This window comes from Globicephala melas, chromosome 5 (assembly GCF_963455315.2).
Source record: "Globicephala melas chromosome 5, mGloMel1.2, whole genome shotgun sequence".
Lineage (NCBI taxonomy): Eukaryota > Metazoa > Chordata > Mammalia > Artiodactyla > Delphinidae > Globicephala > Globicephala melas.
Window position 1 is genome coordinate 1,571,272 of NC_083318.1, and position 22,083 is coordinate 1,593,354.

General features: G+C 46.1%; 1 protein-coding gene across 1 annotated transcript in view; it reads left to right on the forward strand.

Annotated features, from left to right (window-relative positions):
- The window catches only part of RNF4 (ring finger protein 4), a 42,350-nt gene that overhangs the window by 11,830 nt on the left and 8,437 nt on the right, over positions 1–22,083 (forward strand). Inside the window, exons 3-5 of the mRNA XM_060298892.2 lie at positions 7,490–7,650; positions 11,214–11,328; positions 13,401–13,480. Of these exons, the coding sequence (XP_060154875.1) occupies positions 7,642–7,650; positions 11,214–11,328; positions 13,401–13,480 (204 nt within the window). The 5' untranslated portion in view covers positions 7,490–7,641. The remainder of the gene's footprint in view (positions 1–7,489; positions 7,651–11,213; positions 11,329–13,400; positions 13,481–22,083) is intronic.

The window sequence follows — 22,083 nt, forward strand, 5'->3', positions numbered from 1 at the left end:
GTAAATAGTGCTGCAGTGAACATTGGGGTGTATGTGTCTTTTTAAATTATGGTTTTCTCTGGGTATATGCCCAGTAGTGGGATTGCTGGGTCATATGGTAATTCTGTTTTTAGTTTTTTAAGGAACCTCCATAGTGGCTGTATCAATTTACATTCCCACCAACAGTGCAAGAGGGTTCCCTTTTCTCCACACCCTCTCCAGCATTTGTTGTTTGTGGATTTTCTGATGATGCCCATTCTAACCGGTGTGAGGTGTAGTTTTGATTTGCATTTCTCTAATAATTAGTGATGTTGAGTAGCTTTTCATGTGCTTCTTGATCATCTGTATGTCCTCTTTGGATAAATGTCTATTTAGTCCTTCTGCCCATTTTTGGATTGGGTTGTTTGTTTTTTTGATAATGAGCTGCTTGAGCTGTTTATATATTTTGGAGATTAATCCTTTGTCCGTTGATTCATTTGCAAATATTTTCTCCCATTCTGAGGTTGTCTTTTCTTCTTGTTTGTAGTTTCCTTTGCTTTGCAAAAGGTTTTAAGTTTCATTAGGTCCCATTTGTTTATTTTTGTTTTTATTTCCATTACTCGAGGAGGTGGATCAAAAAACATCTTGCTGTGATTTATGTCAGAGTATTCTTCCTATGTTTTCCTCTAAGAGTTTTATGGTGTCTGGCCTTACATTTAGGTCTTTAATCCATTTTGAGTTTTTTGTGTGTGTATGGTGTTAGGGAGTGTTCTAATTTCATTCTTTTACATTTAGCTGTCCAGTTTTCCTTATTGAAGGAAACCACTTATTGAAGAGGTCGCCTTTTCTCCATTGTATATTCTTGCCTCCTTTATCAAAGATAAGGTGACCATATGTGTGTGGGTTTATCTCTGGGCTTTCTCTCCTGTTCCATTGATCTATGTTCCTGTTTTTGTGCCAGTACCATACTGTCTTGATTACTGTAGCTTTGTAGTATAGTCTGAAGTTAGGGAGTCTGATTCCTCCAGCTCCATTTTTTCCCCTCAAGACTGCTTTGGCTATTCGGGGTCTTTTGTGTCTCCATACAAATTTTAAGATTTTTTGTTCTAATTCTGTAAAAAATGCCATTGGTAATTTGTTAGGGATGGCATTGAATCTGTAAATTGCTTTGTGTAGTATAGTCATTTTCACAGTATTGATTCTTCCAATCCAAGAACATGGTATATTTCTCCATCTGTTTGTATCATCTTTGATTTCTTTCATCGTTGTCTTATACTTTTCTGCATACAGGTCTTTTTTCTCCCTAGGTAGGTTTATTCCTAGGTGTTTTATTCTTTTTGTTGCAGTGGTAAGTGGGGGTGTTTTCTTAATTTCTCTTTAAGATTTTTCATCATTAGTGTATAGGAATGCAGGAGATTTCTGTGTATTAATTTTGTATCCTGCTACTTTACCAAATTCATTGATTAGCTCTAGTAGTTTTCTAGTGGCATCTTTAGGATTCTTTATGTATAGTATCATGTCATCTGCATACAGTGACAGTTTTACTTTTTCTTTTCCAATTTGTATTCCTTTTATTTCTTTTTCTTCTGTGATTGCCGTGGCTTGGACTTCCAAAACTATGTTGCATAACAGTGGTGAGAGTGGACATCCTTCTCTTGTTCCTGATCTTAGAGGAAATGCTTTCTGTTTTTCACCATTGAGAATGATGTTTGCTCTGGGTTTGTCGTATATGGCCTTTACTATGTTGAGGTAGGTTCCCTTTATGCCCACTTTCTGGAGAGTTTTTATCATAAATGGGTGTTGAATTTTGTCAAAAGCTTTTTCTGCATCTATTGAGATGATCATATGGTTTTTACCCTTCAATTTGTTAATAGGGTGTATCCCATTGATTGATTTGCATATATTGAAGAATCCTTGCATCCTTGGGATAAATCCCACTTGATCATGGTGTATGATCCTTTTAATGTGTTGTTGGATTCTGTTTGCTAGTATTTTGTTGAGGATTTTTGCATGTATATTTGTCAGTGATATTGGTCTGTAATTTCCTTTTTTTGTAGCGTCTTTGTCTGGTTTTGGTATCAGGGTGATGGTGGCCTCATAGAATGAGTTTGGGAGTGTTCCTTCCTCTGCAATTTTTGGGAAGAGTTTGAGAAGGATGGGTGTTAGCTCTTCTCTAAATGTTTGATAGAATTCACCTGTGAAGCCATCTGGTCCTGGACTTTTGTTTGTTGGAAGATTTTTAATCACAGTTTCAATTTCATTAGTTGTGATTAGTCTGTTCATATTTTCTAATTCTTCCTGTTTCAACATTTTTTTTGCGGTACGCGGGCCTCTCACTGTTGTGGCCTCTCCTGTTGCGGAGCACAGGCTCCAGACCCGCAGGCTCAGTGGCCATGGTTCAAGGGCCTAACCGTTCCGCAGCATGTGGGATCTTCCCAGACCGGGGCACGAACCCGAGTCCCCTGCATCGGCAGGCGGACTCTCAACCACTGCGCCAACAGGGAAGCCCCCTGGTTCGATCTTGAACGTTTATACCTTTCTAAGAATTTGTCCCTTTCTTCCAGGTTGTCCATCTTATTGGCATAGAGTTACTTGTAGTAGTCTCTTAGGATGCTTTGTATTTCTGTGGTGTCTGTTGTAACTTCTCCTTTTTCATTTCTAACTTTATTGATTTGAGTCCTCTCTCTCTTTTTCTTGATGAGTCTGGCTAATGGTTTATCAGTTTTGTTTATCTTCTCAAAGAACCAGCTTTTAGTTTTATTGAACTTTGCTGTTGTTTTCTTTGTTTCTATTTCATTTATTTCTGCTCTGATCTTTATGATTTTTTTCCTTCTACTAACTTCGGGTTTTGTTTGTTCTTTATTTAGTTTCTTTAAGTGTAAAGTTAGATTGTTTATTTGAGATTTTTCTTGTTTCCTCAGGTAGGCTTGTATTGCTATAAACTTACCTCTTAGAACTGCTTTTGCTGCATCCCATAGGTTTTGGATCATCGTATTTGCGTTGTCATTTGTCTCTAGGTATTTTTTGATTTCCTCTTTGATTTCTTCAGTGATCTCTTGGTTATTTAGTAACGTACTGTTTAGCCTTCATGTGTTTGTGTTTTTTACATTTTTTTCCCTGTAATTGATTTCTAATCTCATGGTGTGGTCAGAAAAGATGCTTGATATGATTTCAGTTTTCTTTACTGAGACTTGATTTGTGACCCAAGACGTGATCTATCCTGGAGATTGTTCCGTGCGCACTTGAGAAGAAAGTGTAATCTGCTATTTTCGGATGGAATGTGCTATAAATATCAATTAAATCTATCTGGTCTGTTGTGTCATTTAAAGCTTGTGTTTCCTTATTAATTTTCTGTTTGGATGATCTGTCCATTGGTGTAAGTGAGGTGTTGAAGTCCCCCACTATTATTGTGTTACTGTCAATTTCCTCTTTTATGGCTGTTAGCAGTTGCCTTATGTATTGAGGTGCTCCTGTGTTGGGTGCATATGTGTTTATAATTGATATGTCTTCTTGGATTGATTCCTTCATCATTATGTAGTGTCTTTCCTTGTTTCTTGTAACATTCTTTATTTTAAAGTCTGTTTTATCTGATATGAGTATTGCTATTCCAGCTTTGTTGTGATTTCCATTTGCATGGAATATCTTTTTCCATCCCCTCAACTTTCAGTCTGTCTGTGTCCCTAGGTCTGAAGTGGGTCTCTTGTAGACAGCATATATTTGGGTCTTGTTTTTGTATCCATTCAGCGAGCCTGTGTCTTTTGGTTGGAGCATTTAATCCATTCACGTTTAGGGTAATTATTGCTAGGTATGTTCCTGTTACCATTTTCTTAATTGTTATGGGTTTGCTTGTGTAGGTCCTTTTCTTCTCTTGTGTTTCCCAGTTAGAGAAGTTCCTTTAGCGTTTGTTGTAGAGCTGGTTTGGTGGTACTGAATTCTCTTAGCTTTTTTTTTTTTTTTTTTTTTTTGCGGTACACGGGCCTCTCACTGTTGTGGCCTCTCCCGTTGCGGAGCACAGGCTCCGGATGCGCAGGCTCAGCGGCCATGGCTCACGGGCCTAGCCGCTCCGTGGCATGTGGGATCTTCCCGGACCAGGGCACGAACCCGTGTCCCCTGCATTGGCAGGCGGATTCTTAACCACTGCACCGCCAGGGAAGCCCTCTCTTAGCTTTTACTTGTCTGTAAAGCTTTGATTTCTCCATCGAATCTGAATGAGATCCTTGCCTGGTAGAGTAATCTTGGTTGTAGATTCTTTCCTTTTATCACTTTAAATATGTCATGCCCCTCCCTTCTGGCTTGTAGAGTTTCTGCTGAGAAATCAGCTCTTAACCTTATGGGAGTTCCCTTGTATGTTACTTGTTGTTTTTGCTTTGTTGCTTTCAGTAATTTTTCTTTGTCTTTAATTTTTGTCAGTTTGATTGCTATGTGTCTTGGCATGTTTTTCCTTGGGTTTATCCTGCCTGGGACTCTCTGAGCTTCCTGGACTTGGGTGGCTACTTCCTTTCCCATGTCAGGGAAGTTTTCAACTATAATCTCTTCAAAGATTTTCTCAGGTCCTTTCTCTCTCTTCTCCTTCTGGGACCCCTATACTGCGAATGTTGTTGTGTTTAATGTTGTCCCAGAGGTCTCTTAGGCTGTCTTGATTTCTTTTCATTCTTTTTTCTTTATACTGTTCCACAGCAGTGAATTCCACCATTCTGTTTTCCAGGTCACTTATCCGTTCTTCTGCCTCAGTTATTCTGTGATTGATTCCTTGTAGTGTATTTTTCATTTTAGTTATTGTATTGTCCATCTCTTGTTTGTTTGCTCTTTAATTCTTATAGATCTTTGTTAAACATTTCTTGCATCTTCTCAATCTTTGCCTCCATGCTTTTTCTGAGATCCTGGATCATTTTCACTATCATTATACTGAATTCTTTTTCTGGAAGGTTGCGTATCTCCACTTCATTTAGTTGTTTTTGTGGGGTTTTATCTTGTTCCTTAATCTGGTACATAGCCCTCTGCCTTTTCATCTTGTCTGTCTTCCTGTGAATGAGGTTTTTGTTCCACAGGCTGCAGGATTGTAGTTTTTGTTGCTTCTGATGTCTGCTCTCTGCTGGATGAGGCTATCTGGGCAGTCCCATTAATGTGTCTTCTCCTGGCAAACCTCCTCTGGCCTCTCCTTGTCCTCCTGGTTTCTTTTGCACCTGGCTCATATGCCCCAGTTACCACAGCTGAGCTGCCTGCCAGCAGCCACCCCGAGATAGGAGCTGGTGGCTGGATTTATTCATCGCTGTATTCCGGGGAAGGAGCCATACTGATAAGTGAATGAGGTGGGGAGATGTGCAGTCCTGGGTTCTTTTTTAAAGCTGGATTGGGTGCAGTGTTGCACAGCACTTTAGGGCTTGAGCAAAGGGGTGGAGCTGTTCAGTGGGCGGTACATTTGGAGAGACTGCAAGGCTGGTGCTGGCAGAACAAGTCAGTGATACCCACCCACAGTCCTTGAGCCTTTAAAACTGTGCACACTGGTCCAAGTGCTCTTTGCATTAACTCCTGTAATCCTCACCCAACCATTGAGGTGGGTGCTATCTTGTTCTATAGATAAGGAAGTAAGGCACAGAGAAGTTCAGTGTTTCGCCCGAGGTCACAAGTAGGGGTTATGGAAGCCTGACCCCTGTCCAAGCTGTCTGGCTCTGGAGAAGTGCTCTAACTGTAAGGCCAGCTTGCCTCCACAGGCAATGCTTAGGAGTTAGGACGTGATGGGGAACCAGGGAAAGGCTGTGGGGGTCGGCTGTATGTTTTAGAGAGACGCGTTGGCAGTAGGGTAGAAGGATACCAGGAGATGGGCAGTCGTTTGGAGGAGGTAGCGGCACTGGAGATGAGAAGAAAGATGGGTTTGAGAGTGGTCCTGCATTAATTTCGCTCAGATACGACTAGTTCTCCCCAGCTCCGAGGCCATTGTCCTAGGCCATTGGGTTCCCATGTTGTAGCCTCTGGAGCAGAACCGTCAGAATTGCCTAGGAGTGCAGAGTTTTGAGCCCCATCCCAGACCTGCTGAATCAGAATCTAGTTTAACAAGCCCTCCAGGTGAGCCTGACGTCCAAGCCACTATCACCCAGGACCAGGTGACCAGAGCCTTCTCCTTGCTTTGACTCTGCTCTGGTCCCTCAGCCTTGCCCTGAGCTCAGGCCCTCCCCCGCTAGAAGCCCTTCTACACGGGTTACACCCTGACTCCTGGCTTCACGTTTTTGCTTCTCATTTGCTGCTTTATCCACTACATCCCTGAACACTGATATATCGTGGTTAGTTGTCACCTTCCAGTGGGCCCTGAGTGAATGCAAGGGCCTCGCATTCTCCAGTAGCCTCCGCATCTGCTGCCTTCTCTGCTCTTCCTGGAACCTGCTTGGCTTCCCAATTCACAGTTTCTAGGTTTTTGTCTACTCGTGTTGCCAGTGACAGAAGTCTCAGCTGGGCACACAGGGTGGATCAGGGTTGGTGGCTCTCATCTGCTCCCCTAAATTATCAGCTCCTCCAGAGAGCAACAGTTCCCAGTCATTGGGAAGAGGCCGAGGCTCTGGGCTCTGGACTGGCCTGGGAAGCTCTGTTCCTTCCTGGTTGCTAGGTGTTGGTGAGGTCACGTGTAAGCAGTTCTGATTCTCTTGTCTTTTCCCAGAAGCTAGTACAGGACTGTGCAGGAGGGTGTTCTTTTGTTTTGGTTTTGTTTGTTTGTTTGTTTTGTGGGGTGGAGGGGTTTCCATTTGTTTATTGATCTTCTCCTCATTACTCCAGAGAGGATTCAAGATGGGAGGGGGCTTCAGCATCACCCACCCTCCCAGTCGGCAGGGATCCTCAGAGCATGTGCAGTGAGGCACGGTCACTGTATCCTGGGAAGCTAGGAACTGAAGGCTGTGAGCTCTGGGTCCCTAGCCTCGCGCGGTCAAAGTAATGGCACAGGACCCGCTTTGCTAAGCCTGAGTGAGGCAAGCCGCATCTGCACAGGTTGCGCGAGAGGGCTCAGGATTTCTCCTTTCTAACTGAGGCACCAGGGCTCTGTCCCCTCTGCCTGCTCCCTCGGCGGGTCACAGAACATCACCATGCTGGCTGCCTGGGTTTAACCAGAGCGAATCATGCCATGCCCAGCAGCTGGCTGGGGCCCTGCCATTTGCACTGTCTCCTAGCACAGCCTGGTGGGGCGGGGGTGGGCACAAGCTTGGACAAAGGCCAGAGCCTGTCTTTCAACTGGGCCTCACAGGGGCAAGTCCAGACAGGCAGGGAGGGTGCCATGGGCTGAGGAGAATCTGGGGGGGTTTCAACGGCCAGAAAGGAGGGCGAGAGGTGGCATAATGTTTCCAACTGCAGGCTTTGGGGTCAGGTAGTCCCGTGTTTTACAAGAATGCTTGCTTCCTAAGAAGAACATGGATTAAGGACATAAATTGCATTAAGTGTTCAGCAAAGCACGCAGCTGACAGAAAAGACCAGTAAATGATTGAACTGAGCTTTGCTGTCGATGATGCAGGGGGCAGCATTTATCAACTTGATGATCTTTGTTTTTCAGGGCTTGAAGATACTGGAAGTCTGTTTGGCTACAAATTCCTATGCTAGCCAGAGGATGAGTAATGAGCAGGCATGAGAGGTTGAGCATTCAACTTCTCTGCAAATCCTGGTATAGATCACCTTCTCCTCTATAGGTTGGAACCACAGAGCACAATGAGTACGGTGAGTTTTGTAAGTTCATGAATTTTATTTTTTCAGGCTAAACAATTACTTCACCCCTTGTGTACCCTAATGAGAGCACCGTAAAGGTGTTTCTAAGTAACCCTGGTTCTTACAGGAGTGTGCACAGGACCTTCTGGTAGTCGCACCAACCTGCTTGTCTTAGGTCAGAGTCCAGTGTTCTGGGTGGTGCCCTAAAGACAGAAGGCTGAGGATGGTTGAGGGTTTTGAAGTTTTATACCTCCAGAGCAGCTGTCAGTGTCCCAGAAATATTAGGGCTCTGGTTTATTTAATTATTTACAGCCCAATCTTCCGTTTTTCCTTCTATTTCTTTTCCCTGTGTAGTTCTTGGTCCAATGTGAGCATCGGTAGCGGTAATAATCCTTGGTGAGTTTTCTTAGGGTCAGTGACCAAAGTTGGTAAGTCATTGTAACTCCTGTTTAGAGCTTTTATCAGACTGCAGGGGCAGCTCTGGTTTGGTGTAACCCAGATGTCACCTGGAGCCCCTTGAGTCCGGAGAGTGCCTGAAGGTCCCCCTCCCCACTTTACTCCCTACTAACAGGGCTGCTCATATGATCTAAACTCAAAACAGCTGTTTTCTGAGATAGTGCATTCACATCAGGTGGACCAGATGTGAAACTCATACTCTTTTTCCAGGTTCCAGAAGTGCTGTGAATGGTGTTGGGTGGGGGGTGCAGGATAAGGCTGAAAAAACGGTTCCCAGGGTGATAGAAACAGTGGTAGAAATCCTGTAGACTCTGTTCACCGACCCCCACCCCCTCCCCTTGGCCCATCCCTTCTGACCACTCCTGGCCCCCACTGTGTTCCAGACCCACCGTTGACGTTCATACACAAAAGGGCCTTTGTTTCGCTGGAGCTATCTTTTTAAAGGGCAGGTGACCTCCCATCTTGGTCCCGTATCTGCAGGTTGCCACCACAGTTCACCTTAAGGAAACCTCCTAAGCCTGGGCACCTCACCTCTGAAGCCCACGCTCTGCCCAGGCAGGACCTGAACAGACTGAGCAGTGTAGCCTCTTATAAGAGTGTGTGAAGAATTTGGTTAAAATTTCCTCAGAGTGGTGTGAATAACTTGTGTGGTGGTGATTGGATGGTCGGTTTTAACTGGAAGCTGTGAGGGCTCTGCTATTAAAAAGCAGGAGAGCGTGACAAGAGTAATAGGAAGGCAGAGGGGGCGAAGTCTTTTCCCATATTCTAGGGTTTCTTGAGCCTGGCCCTGTGCTAACAGCCACCTCCTCCCTGCCCTCGGGGAGTGCAGGTGGAAGAGGAGGTGGAGTGGGGGTTCTGGAGGCTTGGGGTGGGGGGTCATGAGATGGTCAGCCGGAGGGCATGAGGAACGTCCTCATGGTGGAGCTCACAGTGAGTAGGTTCCTGAAAGCTGTGTAAGAACTGGCTGAGTGAAGAAGGGAAGGGATGGGTCATCCAGGCTGGGAAGGGTGCCAGGTGAAGGGCAGGGAGCGGCTGAAAGAGCAGCCAGGAAAGGACTGCTGTTGGTGGGGGCGGGGGTGAGTGCTGGCAGGACACATTACTACAGTGACCACGATGGGGCTTTTAGGCTTCAGCACCTGGACTTTGGCCAGGACCTGTGACTACTTCTTAACCTCCCTCATTGGAAAAGCTGCACAGGTTGGGGCATGAAGGTTCTGTTTAGCATTGTCTGCTAAGACAGATTTGGTCCTTTTCAGAGGATGGAAGATACAAGGGCAACTTCAAAGAGAATGGGGTAAAAGTTAAGGAGCCCTAAGTAACCTGGTAGCTGCTGGGGAAACTCATATAAACACCAGGTAGTGGACTCATGCCAGCTCCCTGGAGGGACAGAGCGGCTCCTCACTGGACTGTTTGGAACAGCTGCTGTCGCTTGCCTCTGGGACTTCCTGGGGATGCTTCCCTGTTCCTTAGATCCGTGGGAGTTGCTCAACCCAGCTACATTTCCGAAACTTCTCAAGCTGCCATTTGATAAGAGAGTCAGAACACAAAAGGAAGCAGGCTTCTCTCTGTTGCCAGAGAGTTGGGCTGGGTGATGGATGTTCCTGAGTCTTGTGCACATCTCATGGACACTTGCCTGTCCTCCAGCATTTCCAGGGATAGGATGCCTACTAAGGCGTATAAGGAACTAGGGTAGTAATGCTGTCTTCTAACAGCACTCAGTACTGTACATATGGTATGTCGCCTCATCCTTAGGAGAGCTCTGCGAGTCTGGTACTGGTGAGGAAATTCAGACTTAGTAGTGAAGTAACTGCCCCACATCGCCCAGTGTGAAGCAGAGCAGGCCCGGTGCCAGTGAGGAGTGGGACAGGCCAGGGGAGAGAAGAAGCACCGAAACACAGGGAGCTAGGTTTGGGTGGGGCCGTACAGGGTGGGAGTGATGAGGCTGCGGGTCACTTGGGAGGTTCTGTCTCTTGAGGAAGATGGCAGGGGGCGGGTTCTCAACTTGTCTTTCAGGACCAGCCAGGCCCCAGCCAGGCCAGAAATGCTGGAGCGTATTGGTAAACCAGCTCAAGGACATGGAAGAAAGGCTGGTCAGGGGGTCTGGGCTGCAGATAGGCTGGTTAACAGCTCAGACCTTCCAGAGGCATGTCTCTCGGGCAGACCCTGGGAACAGCCTTTTAAAGACTTTGGTTCTTAGAGTACCTACTGTACAGCACAGGGAACTCTGCTCAGCACTTTGTAATGGTCTCTATGGATATATGTATGTGTGTAACTAATTCACTTTGCTGTATAGCAGAAACTGCACAACATTGTAAATTAACTACAATGAAAAAATTTTTTTAAAAGTTCTCATCACAAGAAAAAAAAATAAAACTTTGGTTCTTGGAGCTGTGGCGGGTGATTATTAGGGTGTAAACTACAACTTGATAGTATCCTAAAAGGTTAGAGGCCAGAAACCTTTCCCAAAGAAAGACCCACTTTTCACAGTGAATAGAAACTTGGGAAACTGAAGGGCTTTGGGCTGAAAAACAGAAGGGGTTCAGTAAGGCCAAATACAAATCCAAGGAAAATAGGTCTGTAACTTTTGGTTAAAAGAAGGGGTTTCTGGCCAAATCCCAACCTGGACCAGAGGCTTCCATAGAGTTATGTGTCATGTACTTTAGACAGACCAATAGTCTTTATAACAGAAATTTTACTTTATAGAATTTGTATTCACTATATGTTCTGGATGATTTCTCTCTATAAACATTCAGTGTTATAGAATCTCAAGTTTTGAAAGGACCCTGACCTCAGGTCTGCTCACTGGCCTCCTATTCTTCTTCTTCTTTTTTTTATTTTTTTAATTTTTTTTTGCGGTACGCGGGCCTCTCACTGTCGTGGCCTCTCCCGTTGCGGAGCACAGGCTCCAGACGCGCAGGCTCAGCCGTTCCGCGGCACGTGGGATCTTCCCGGACCGGGGCACGAACCCGTGTCCCCTGCATCGGCAGGCGGACTCTCAGCCACTGCGCCACCAGGGAAGCCCCTGTTCTTCTTAATGAGTTGATCTTTTTATTCTTTTGGCTGAAATCTTACTGGTCAGGAGCTTATGTAACTGTTTCTTTTTCCCCCGATACCCTCAGAGAAAGCGTCGTGGAGGAACAGTAAATTCTAGACAAGCCCAGAAGCGAACTCGAGAAGCATCCTCCCCCCCTGAGATGGCCCTGGAGGCAGAACCCATAGAACTTGTGGAAAGCGGTAAGATTGCCAGTGACACTGGGCATGAGTGAGCACATATGCCCAACATGCCACCTACCAGCCACGGGCCTTGTGCAAGTTACACAACCTGTAACTCAGGCTTAAGTTTCCTCATCTGAAACGGGGGATAATGCTGTGCATATATATGCAGTAGCTGCTGTGTAGAGTTATCATAGCACTGAAATGAGTCAATGACACAGGACACGTAGAACAGTGCTTGTCACGTAACACTATACGAGGTTTAGCTTATATCAGTGTATTTATAAGACCTACAGTCTCAGACTCGCCTACCGTTCGCAACTTTAAAAAGCTAAGGTGAGCAAGAGCTGCCTCCTTGGTTGCCCTGAGACTCCACAGGTTTAGAAACGGCCACTCAGCTGGGCTCACCGTCCAGCCTTTCAGGGGTGTGCAGCATGGAGTGGAGACTGCCGTGGGTCCACCTTTTCTCTTTGAAACTGTGCCTCAACTTACTTGGCCTCGGGAAGTACTCCGCTTTCTTCCTCTCCTTCATTAAGACAAAAAATTGCCCCAGCAGGCAGACTTGTTGGCAGAGCTGGGTGTGTTGGGAGTTTGGTGCAGGCAGAGGCCAGATTGGCTTTTCCCCCTTCTTCCTGCCTCGGGAGTGGCAGATGGCCTGAATCAAGTGCCTCAGCTCTGCAGGTAGTAAGGTTGTTTTTATAATTACGATGCCTGAAAACTGACATTAGAAGAGAAGCAAGCAGCTTGTCTGTAGATTTCACGGGCCCTTCAGGGGAGTGAAGTTCTCTGTATTGTCTCTGTGGTCTCTGAGCTTCACTTCTAACATAAATTCACAGCCCTGGGCCGTCCTCCCCTCCACCCCAAAGCTGATGCCCTGGTGTCTGAATTCTGCCACCCTGCAGGAGAGGCAGGTGCAGGAGGCTCCTCATTTGGGACCCTGAACCCACAAGTGGAATCTCCAACCTGGCCAAGATCTACTGCTTTCCACTGCAGCACTGCTCATCCTCAGTCAGTCTTACACCCATGTGCAGGGCTGTATGCACAAGCTGCCCGTTGGAATACCGTTTTTATTTGTAGGAGCCAAAAATTGTGTCCATCAGAAAGAGAGCGGTTCTGTAAATTATGGTATGTCCATATATGGACTATTCTTTAAAAAGAATGAAGTCATTTTGTATAAATTACGTTGGACGGCTTTGATGTATTGTGGTTTTTATTCCTGTGAAACTTTTTAATACATGAGAACAAAACAAGTTTGAATATGTTAAATGTATTACAAGTCACTTTCCCTGAGTATTAAACAAACAGTATTTCTAAAAGTTCTTCCCTCTTACTTTTTAATGTTAATAATAATAGAAACAAACATGGTTGTAAGTCTTGTTTCAGTTTATATAAATGGAAGTTGTACTCTGCCCCTCTTTTCTGCCTGCAGGATGTAAGCGCTGGTGACGGTTTGGCACGTGCCTTTCCCCCCCTTGTCCTGTGCTCAGGTAGACAGTGCGCTGTCCTCTAGGGCTCAAAGGCAAGTTGCAGAACAGGCTCAACCCATCTGCGTGGGTTGGGGTTCTAGGGGACCAGTAATAAACGCTTGTTGTCCACCCAAGTGGGAAGCACTTTAGAGCCAAATGGAGTTTAAAACGTAACTGATGAAGGTGCAGAGCTAAGCATGACCGGAGGTCTGAGGGGAGCAGAGGTTTCAGACAGATCCATCCCAAAGCCCAAGCTGAGCATGTTTGGTCCCTTCCCCAGATGTGCACCCCCCATCCCACCTCAGGTAAGTTGCTGCCTCTCCCCTGTGAATGAGCTGAGCAGGTGCGGGGCACGGAGGCCTAGCTGTGTGGCAGTGTGAGGACACGGGGAGAGGTGTGCGTGTGCACAGACACACACAGGATGGTGTATTTGTAAAGCCCGTACCCTGTTACTCACAGCAGAATTCTGGAAGAGTATTCATTGCCTGTCACCCCGTTACTTCTGTACTTCAGGGACTTTAGTTTGGTATAAGACTGTGCTCTGTTTGTAATCATACTAATAATGAAACTTAGAGCAGTAGTCCTTTACTTTCCTCCTAAAGCTTGTTCAAATGCTTTATTTTGAAGCTGGAGATGAAATAGTGGACCTCACCTGTGAATCTTTAGAGCCTGTGGTCGTCGACCTGACTCACAGCGACTCAGTCGTGGTAAGTGCTGGAGCGTGAGGATTGCCCTTTCTTGGCTGTGGGCCCCTGGCCTGCACGTCTGAAGGCCTTGGTCACAGGCTACAGCTTGGGCTAAAGAAGGCATGCTTTCAGTGACTGGTGCTCAAGATGGAAAATGTTTCAGGAAAGTCATTTGTTGCGACATTATTGCTTAAATTAATCACATTAGTAAATCTGTGCGATCCTGTCCTTTACATAGCTGGCCATAAAGGCTTTTGGGGAGAACTCTGAGGCCCGATCTCTCTTTGGTCCCCGATTCTACGCTTAACACCAGCCGTGTGACCTTGGGCAAGTTACTTAGCCTCATTCACTTTGTCCATAAGATGGGGATAATGCCATCCATGTCAATAGAGTGTTGTGAGGATTAAAAGAGATCCTGTATGTGAGTGCCTGGCACCTAACGTGGTGCCCAGTAAAGCTGAGTAAATGTGAGTTTACACCCTCGCGGCTGGTGGGAATGGGGATATTTGCTCAGCACTGCCAGTGGGAAATCTCTCGAGTCCCAGAAGCAGCTGCCTCGGAGGATGCAGGCCCCCTGCATTGCCACCTCATGCCTTGGTTGTGTCGTGCCTCCAGGGAGGGTGGCACCTGGGAGGCTGCTTGTGCCCCCTCCCACAGGGAGCATGCCTGCCCCTGTGCGGCCCTCAGGAAGGAGACCTGCTGGTCAGGGGACATGTGGAGAAGTGGTTCTGGCAGCCTGGCTCCACAGGTCAGGGGCGCATAGCTGTGTGTGGGTCTGAGAGTCTGGTCAGCCCACAGACCCACATCCTGAGGACATACTGGCCTCTTGGGATGCTTCTGCAGTGCCTTTTGATGCAGTGTGCAGTTGTGTGGAGTGGAGGTGGTGACACCCTGGACGGTCTTGGGCCAGTAGGGGGCAGGTGCTGCTGAGGGCTGCGGTTTGGTGGGGCGAGTGGGGTTGCTAGGAGCTGAGTCTTCCCCTTGGCCTTGGGGCTGTCCTGGCTGTGCTTAGAACCGTAGACTAGGGTTGCACTGAGAAGCTTCAAGACTTTAAAAGGAGAAAAGAGCGAGGACAGGGCACGTCTTGACAAATTAAGAGATTTAGACTCTGGTCAGTCTGAAACTGCTGGGCTGTCCTGTGGTGTGTCCTTCCCTCTCATTCCTCCCCTCTCCCCATCCCAAAGGCGAGGCAGCTGCCCTTGCTGCGTCATCAGACCGTCCCCAGCAGATTTTGGATGAATGCTCGGGGAGACCGTGGCCCCCAAACAGGAGGCAGTAATTTCCCTGGAGACCAGTCGGAACTTTCTGAGATAAGCCTGAGCAGGTTTAGGGCCTGATTAGTGTGATTGCTAGGGCAGGGGTCCCCAACCCCTGGGCCGCAGACCGGTACTGGGCCGCGGCCTGTTAGGAACCAGACCGCAGAGCTGGAGGTGAGCAGCCAGTGAGCAAAGCTTCATCTGGGGCTCCCCATCGCTCCCCATCGCTCGCATCACCGCCTGAACCTGCCACCTGCCACCCACCACCCCGCCACTGGTGTGCAGAAAAATTGTCTTCCACAAAACCGGTCCCTGGTTCCAAAAAGGCTGGGACCGCTGTTCTAAGGTACACACATATTGGGTTGGCTGAAAAGTTCGTTCCGGATTTTCCGTGACATCTAATGGGAAAGTACCCGAATGAACTTTTTAGCCAAGCCCACACATACAGCTTTGCTGCTGCTCCCTGCGGGCTCCCGCAGGTTCTGGAAAGGTAGCTTGATTTGGTACCGTGGCTGGAGCCTCAGCCCAGTTGCTGATTAGCACTTCAAAGTGCTGCTAGTCCTTAATTTCTCCAGTATTCAGTGTCCACCTGCAGTGTGCCAGGCCCTGGGAGATGGCCGGGATTCTGCTCACAAGACCGCATTTTCTGCCCTCAAGGAGACAAGGATTGGCTTCTGTTGGGTGCCAGACCCATGTCATCATGTCCCCTTTTACGCCTTGGTTTTGTTTTGATGGCCAGTCTGCCCTCCCTACATGGGCTTCCTTTCTGAGCTTTCCAGCCTTCTTCCTGTTTCTCTGGGTGTGGAGAGTCATTGAGAGACACCAGGATGGGAATGCTAGAGTTGGGGGAGCTGCCCTGGGAGTGGGTGGATAGCCAGGGGCAGGTGGATAGGTGAAGGGGAGGCTAACTTGAGAAGGAGTCCTCGCTTCTTGTCCCAGAGGCACTGGCCAGTTTGGTCGGAGGACTTACCTTCCCATGGCCTCAGTGGCCCCAGACATGGAATAATTGTTTCGGACTTAATAGCACCCCTTATTCTAATCATCCTTCATTCTTTATTGGTGTTTAATAAATCCAAATGCCAGTTTTAAAATTTACAGTGAGAAGTATACCCGAGACTGAAATTCTCACTCTCTAAAGCAGATCTACTTGGAAAACCTAATAGTATTATTAGCTTATCAAGGAGCATCTATTAGAGGAATTACAAGTTTAGGGTTACCTCAGGCCCCGCCTACAGGAGAGTATGAAATGAATAAATATATCGTTTCCCAAATTGGGGTAATCTTACCAGTTCGGCCAGAATGCAGGGGGACAGGCTTAAGTGTACCACCTGAATATCACCTGGGAGTAGCTCTGCATCCTTTACATCCCAGGATCCAGGGACAACGTTAGAACTCTTGTGAACCCTCTTAAGACTGGATGAGAAACTACACAGGCTGTGTTATTCTAACTCTAAGGAATCCTAAACCCCTGATGAATTAGGAGAAGTCTTAAAAGCTGTAAGGTGCAATGAGACCTTGTACATCTCTGCTTTAATATTTTCCCTCAAAATTTAACTTATTTTTGGCATTGCGTACCCAAAAAAGGCCGTCACTGCTGGGTCCTAGGGTATGTATATCTTTGATTGTCACTAGATAGTGACAAGCTGTTTTCCAGAGAGGATGTACCAGTTTACGCTCCCACCAGTGTTGGAGGTTCTTCCACATCTCACTGCCACTGTAACCTTTAGCCAGTCTGGTGTTGTCTAGAGTATCCCACATGGTTTTAATGTGTGTTTTCCCATCAGTGGTGGGGTTGAACATCTTTTCATGTTTAGTGGTGTTTCATTTTCCTCTTTGGCGAATTGCCTGTTGCAATCTTTTTTTTTTAAACACTTGAGTCTTTTTTTCTACTCATTTTTCTGTGTGATTGTCGACCTTGTCTCATTTTTTAGGAATTCTTTATAAGTTCTAAATATGAGCCTGCCATTAGTTGTGTTTTGAATCTGCTACTCAGAGGCTTGTCTTTTCTCTTTTTGGTTTATGTACAGAGGTTCTTAATTTTAATACAGTTCAACTTATCAATTTGTTGATGAAAATCCCATACCATAAAAATATGTTCCTCTACTCCAAAAGTTTTACTGTTTTGCGTTTCACATTTAGGTCTATAATCTATATGAGTTTTGTGTATGTTTTTTTTTAAATTATTTTTATTTATTTTTGGCTGCATTGGATCTTCGTTGCGGTGCGCGGGCTTCTCATTGCAGTGACTTCTCTTGTTGCAGAGCACGGGCTGTAGGCACGCGGGCTTCAGTAGTTGTGGCTCGCGGGCTCTAGAGCGCAGGCTCAGTAGTCGTGGCACGTGGGCTTAGTTGCTCTGCGGCATGTGGGATCTTCCCAGACCAGGGCTGGAACCCGTGTCCCCTGCATTGGCAGGCGGATTCTTAACCACTGCGCCACCAGGAAAGCCCTTTGTGTATGGATTTATAATATTCCCTGGAGTGATTTTGCAAGTCTTTTGTTAGAAGATTTATTTCTAGGTACATAGTATTTTAGGATGCTATAAAAAAAATGGTGTTTAAAATTTTCACTTTTTTTTATTATTTGCTAATATAAAGAAATGCAATTGGTTTTTCTTTTTTTTAGTACAACAGTTCTTAATCTGTAAATCTTTTTTTAAATTTATTTTTATTTATTTATTTTTGGCTGCATTGGGTCTTTGTTGCTGTGTGCGGGCTTTCTCTGCGGTGAGCGGGGGCTACTCTTTTGTTGCGGTGCGCGGGCTTCTCATTGAGGCGGCTTCTCTTGTTGCAGAGCACAGGCTATAGGTGTGCAGGCTTCAGTAGTTGTGGCCCGCGGGCTCAGTAGTTGTGGCTTGCGGCCTCTAGAGTGCAGGCTCAGTAGTTGTGGCACATGGGCTTAGTTGCTCCGCAGCATGTGGGATCTTCCCAGACCAGGGCTCGAACCCATGTCTCCTGCACTGGCAGGTGGATTTTTAACTGCTGCGCCACCAGGGGAGCCTTTAATCTGTAAATCTTTGAATTTCTGTGTACACAGAACAAGTTTTGGTTCTTCTCTATTTTCCTTTTTTTTTCCCTTGGCCTTAACACACTGGCTAGAAAATTCAACACTGGCTGAATAAAAATGGTGACAGTCATTGACATTCTTGTTTCATTCTAAATCTGAAAGAGTCTTTTCAGAGTTCCACCATTAAATAAGACTTCTGCTGTAAGTTTTTTCGATTTGTTTATATCCTTTACCAGAGTGGAAAAGTTTCTCTATTTCCTGTTTGGCTATAAGTTTCATCTTGAATCAATGTCAAAATTTAACAATTTCATCTAATGTTGCTTTTTCCCCTGCTTCTAGTGTTAAACCACTTAAGCATTGTGGTCATGGCATTATCTTTTTATGTTGCTAGATTTGGTTTGCTAATGTTTCATATATAATTTTGCCTCTGTTTTTATGAGTAAGATTGGTGGTCTGTAATTTTTCCTTATAGAGTTCTGGTATCAGCATATTGGTATCTTTACAAAGTGAGTTGGACACCTTTTTTTCCGTTCCACAGAAGATTTTGTAAGATTGGACTATTTCTTCCATGAATGTTTGTTAGAACTTGACAGTGAAGTACATAACCTAGAGTTTTAATAGGGTTTGGTAATTACATTTTTTAGGAATTTGTTGATGTCATCTAAAGTTTTCACTTTTATTTGCATAAATTTGTTCATAATGTCTTGTGTTCTGTGGAATCTATAGTGATGTCTCCTTTTTCATTTCTGATACTGGTTATTTGTGTTTTCTATTTTTTTAGATTAGTATCACCAGAGCTTTATTAGATCTTTCAAAGAACCAACTTTTAGCTTTGTGGATCCTTTCTCTTGTAAGTTTTTCATTCATTGATTATTCCTTTCTTTGTTTGAGTTTATTTTGCTGTTTTTCTAATTTTCATCATTTCTTTTCCAATAAATGCATTAAAGATTATACTGTCTTTAGCTATATGTTACAAATTATGTTACTGGTACTTTACATTTAATTCAACATATTTATCAAATTTCTATTTTTTAACTTCCAAATATATATGGGTATTTTCTTTTTGGTATTGATTGCTTGCAGTATTGGTCAGAAAATAACATTCTGTATGTCAGTTCTTTGATACTTACTGGGTCTTGCTTTAAGCCTGGCTTGCCCCCGATGGCTGGCCTTCACTAGATAACCTGCCCCCATGGTTCCTGCCTGGGCTTTGGTTTCTCTGTGGGGCTTTCAAAAGTAGGCTTCAATTTTTTAAGAATTCTCTGTGCTTTTTTTCCCTCTGGGTTACTGTATTCCCTATACTGTTGACCGAATTCTTCTCTTTTTTTGATACCTCTTTATTTAAAAATATGTATGTTTTATCTTGTTTTTGGTTGTTTTCAGTGGAAAAATGGATGGAAATACCAGCCTGCCATTTATTGGAAGTCTCTGCTTGTTTTCCATCCTTCTGCTCTCTTTCTTTTTTCATTATTTTAATTAATTTATTTATTTAATTTTGGCTGTGTTGGGTCTTCGTTGCTGTGCATGGGCATTCTCTAGTTGTGGCGAGCGGGGGCTACTCTTTTTTGCGGTGCATGGGCTTCTTATTGTGGTGGCTTCTCTTGTTGCAGAGCACAGGCTATAGGTGTGCAGGCTTCAGTAGTTCCAGCACGTGGACTCAGTATTTGTGGCACACGGGCTTAGTTGCTCTGCGGCATGTGGGATCTTCCCGGACCAGGGCTCGAACCCGTGTCCCCTGCATTAGCAGGCGGATTCTTAACCACTGTGCCACCAGGGAAGTCCCATCCTTCTGCTTTCTTATCTGGTTTGATAGATGAATTAAAATTTTCAGACCACTTTTCATGAGCATTTGCAGTATGCCAGTCTCTGTTCCAGCTGGAAGTCATGCAGTGATGGAAAAGAGACTCACTCCTCTCGTTAAGAAACTGAGTCTTCCAGGGGAAAGTTATTTAAAATGGGACTTGCTTGGACTATTTTCCTTCATCGAATTTCAAAAGATTGTTTCTTTTAAAGTCAGGTTGGTTTTCCTGGAATCTTTTTTTGTTCTGTTCCCATAGTGTACTAATGTATAGAGCTATTTGTGTTATACTCTGTACCTCACCTGGTTTATGATTTATGAGACTGTTGAAAGGGTCTGCTTGGTGAAGCCTTACAGGCAGGGACAGAGCCTGGTCCGTCTCTGGCTGGGAATAGTAAAGGGCATGAGAGGTACACAGTGACTGCTAGAATGAGTGAATGAACCAGTGTAATTATATATGAAGGAAGAAGAACCCAGACATCATATCCCAGAATTGGGGAAGTGAAACAGTTGTCCATGGAATCTGACATGATTGCTCACTCGACTGGGATGTTCACGTCAGCACAGTCTTCTTGGTGCTCGTGGCGGTGCTACAGTAAAAGTACTCTGTAATTGTGTGATGCGAGCACCTGTTGGATGTGAGGCGTATCCTTCGTGGGCACGGTGGTTGCATGTGGCTGTTCCTTCCAGTGGAATGATGTGCCGTGCTGCCTAGGAAGGTCACTTAGAGCAAGCGGCTCTCTGAGCTCCCAGCTGGGTGAGCTTTCTTGGGAATGCCAGAGGTCAGCTTGCCTGCAGAGGACCCCAGGGACCCTGCTACTTGGTTCCATTCTGTTGTTTAACCCCAGCATGTTGCTGTAGCCCTAAGAATGCCAAGCGTTTTGTCCACTAGTAGAAGAAGAAAGGCTTATCCTGCCCCACTGACCAGGAGTCTGTGACACGGGTGTCGCTGTTTGCAGGGGTTCTGAGGCTCACTTGTGCTTCAGAAGCCCACCGGGGTTCTGGGTGCCTGACATGGAGTCAGTGTGCCCGGGTGTGGAGGCAGGCGGCGCCGGTGCTGCTGTGGGTTGTTCATGCTCCACGTGTCTCCACGTGTTTGTCTCCGACACACTGCCTGTAGTTTATTCTAGAGTCAGGAAAGAGAAGCCAGGCTGAAGGTGGGGTGGAATGTGTGGTCTGAGCTTGAGCCAGTTTTTCACAGTGTTGATTTGGCTGTACATACTAGGGGACTGGGGAATTGTTTCCGTTTGGTATTTTGTTTCTTTGAAAGGCCTCTCAGCCAGATGAGAGGTCCAAGAGCTGGTATTATTCCTATTTGCATCTGTTTACTCCTGGAGTCAACATTTCTGAAGCCCCAGTGCTTTTCCCCACCTCTGTCTCTTGTGCTAGGTAAGCACTTTGTTACCTGCAGGGCTATGACCACGGGGAAGGGACATTCCAGAGCACCTGCAGAGTTCTTGATTTTTTTGTTTGTTTGTTTTTGTTTTGGCTGTGTTGGGTCTTCGCTGCTGTGCACGGGCTTTCTCTAGTTGCGGCGAGCAGGGGCTATACTCTTTGTTGCGGTGTGCGGGCTTCTCATTGCAGTGGCTTCTTTTGTTGGAGAGCACGGGCTCGAGGCGCGCAAGCTTCAGTAGTTGGGCCTGCGGGCTCTAGAGCACGTGGGCTCAGTAGTTGTGGCTTGCGGGCTCTAGAGCGCAGGCTCAGTAGTGTGGCACACGGGCTTAGTTGCTCTGTGGCATGTGGAATCTTCCTGGACCAGGGCTCAAACCCGTGTCCCCTGCATTGGCAGGTGGATTCTTAACCACTGCGCCACCAGGGAAGTCCAGAGTTCTCGATTTGTTGTGACTTGGCTGCTGGGTGGAGGGAATACCAGTGATAGTATCTCACCTCCATCAGCTAGGAGGTGGCTCCAGGTCACCGGAAGTCATGGAGCTTGGAGGCCAGGCTGTGGTGCCATTCTTTTCTGCCCTTTGGGCAAGAAGCCTCATCTCTGAGCTGTTCTTCCATTGAACATGGATGGGGACAGAGTCATCACCAGTGAAGGAGGCTCTCTGGCCACCGTGTATTCATTTACCTAGTAGTTAAGTACGGAGCACCTGCCGTTGTGCCAGCAGCATCCTGGGCCTTGGGACTTTCCTGGGGGCTCAGTGTTCAGGTCCGGCCTCAGCTTGGCACTGCCAAGAGGCGAGCTGGGTCTGGCTCACAAGAGCCTGTGGAGACCTGGTTGCCACATTCTGGTGGCCTGGGACCCAGGGGCGTCACATTCCTTCCAGGTGCATCCACACCTGGTCAGTGGTCCTTCTTGGCAAAGGGCAGTAAAAGCAGTGTTGGAGTGGAGGAAAACTGGGGTCTTCCCTGCCCACAGCAGAATTTCCTTCTGCTCTTGGCTAACTTCAGAGCTCCCCTTATAGACTTCATATGAACAGCACCTTCTGCCAGCCCAAGCTTGTCTTCCAGTTCATGGTCCTGGTGATGAAGTTGACTGTCGCCAGTTTCATAGTCACACTTTCCAGCTTCTTCTGGGGGGAAGGGGAAGTGTCTTCAGTGGCTTCTCATCTGCAAAATGA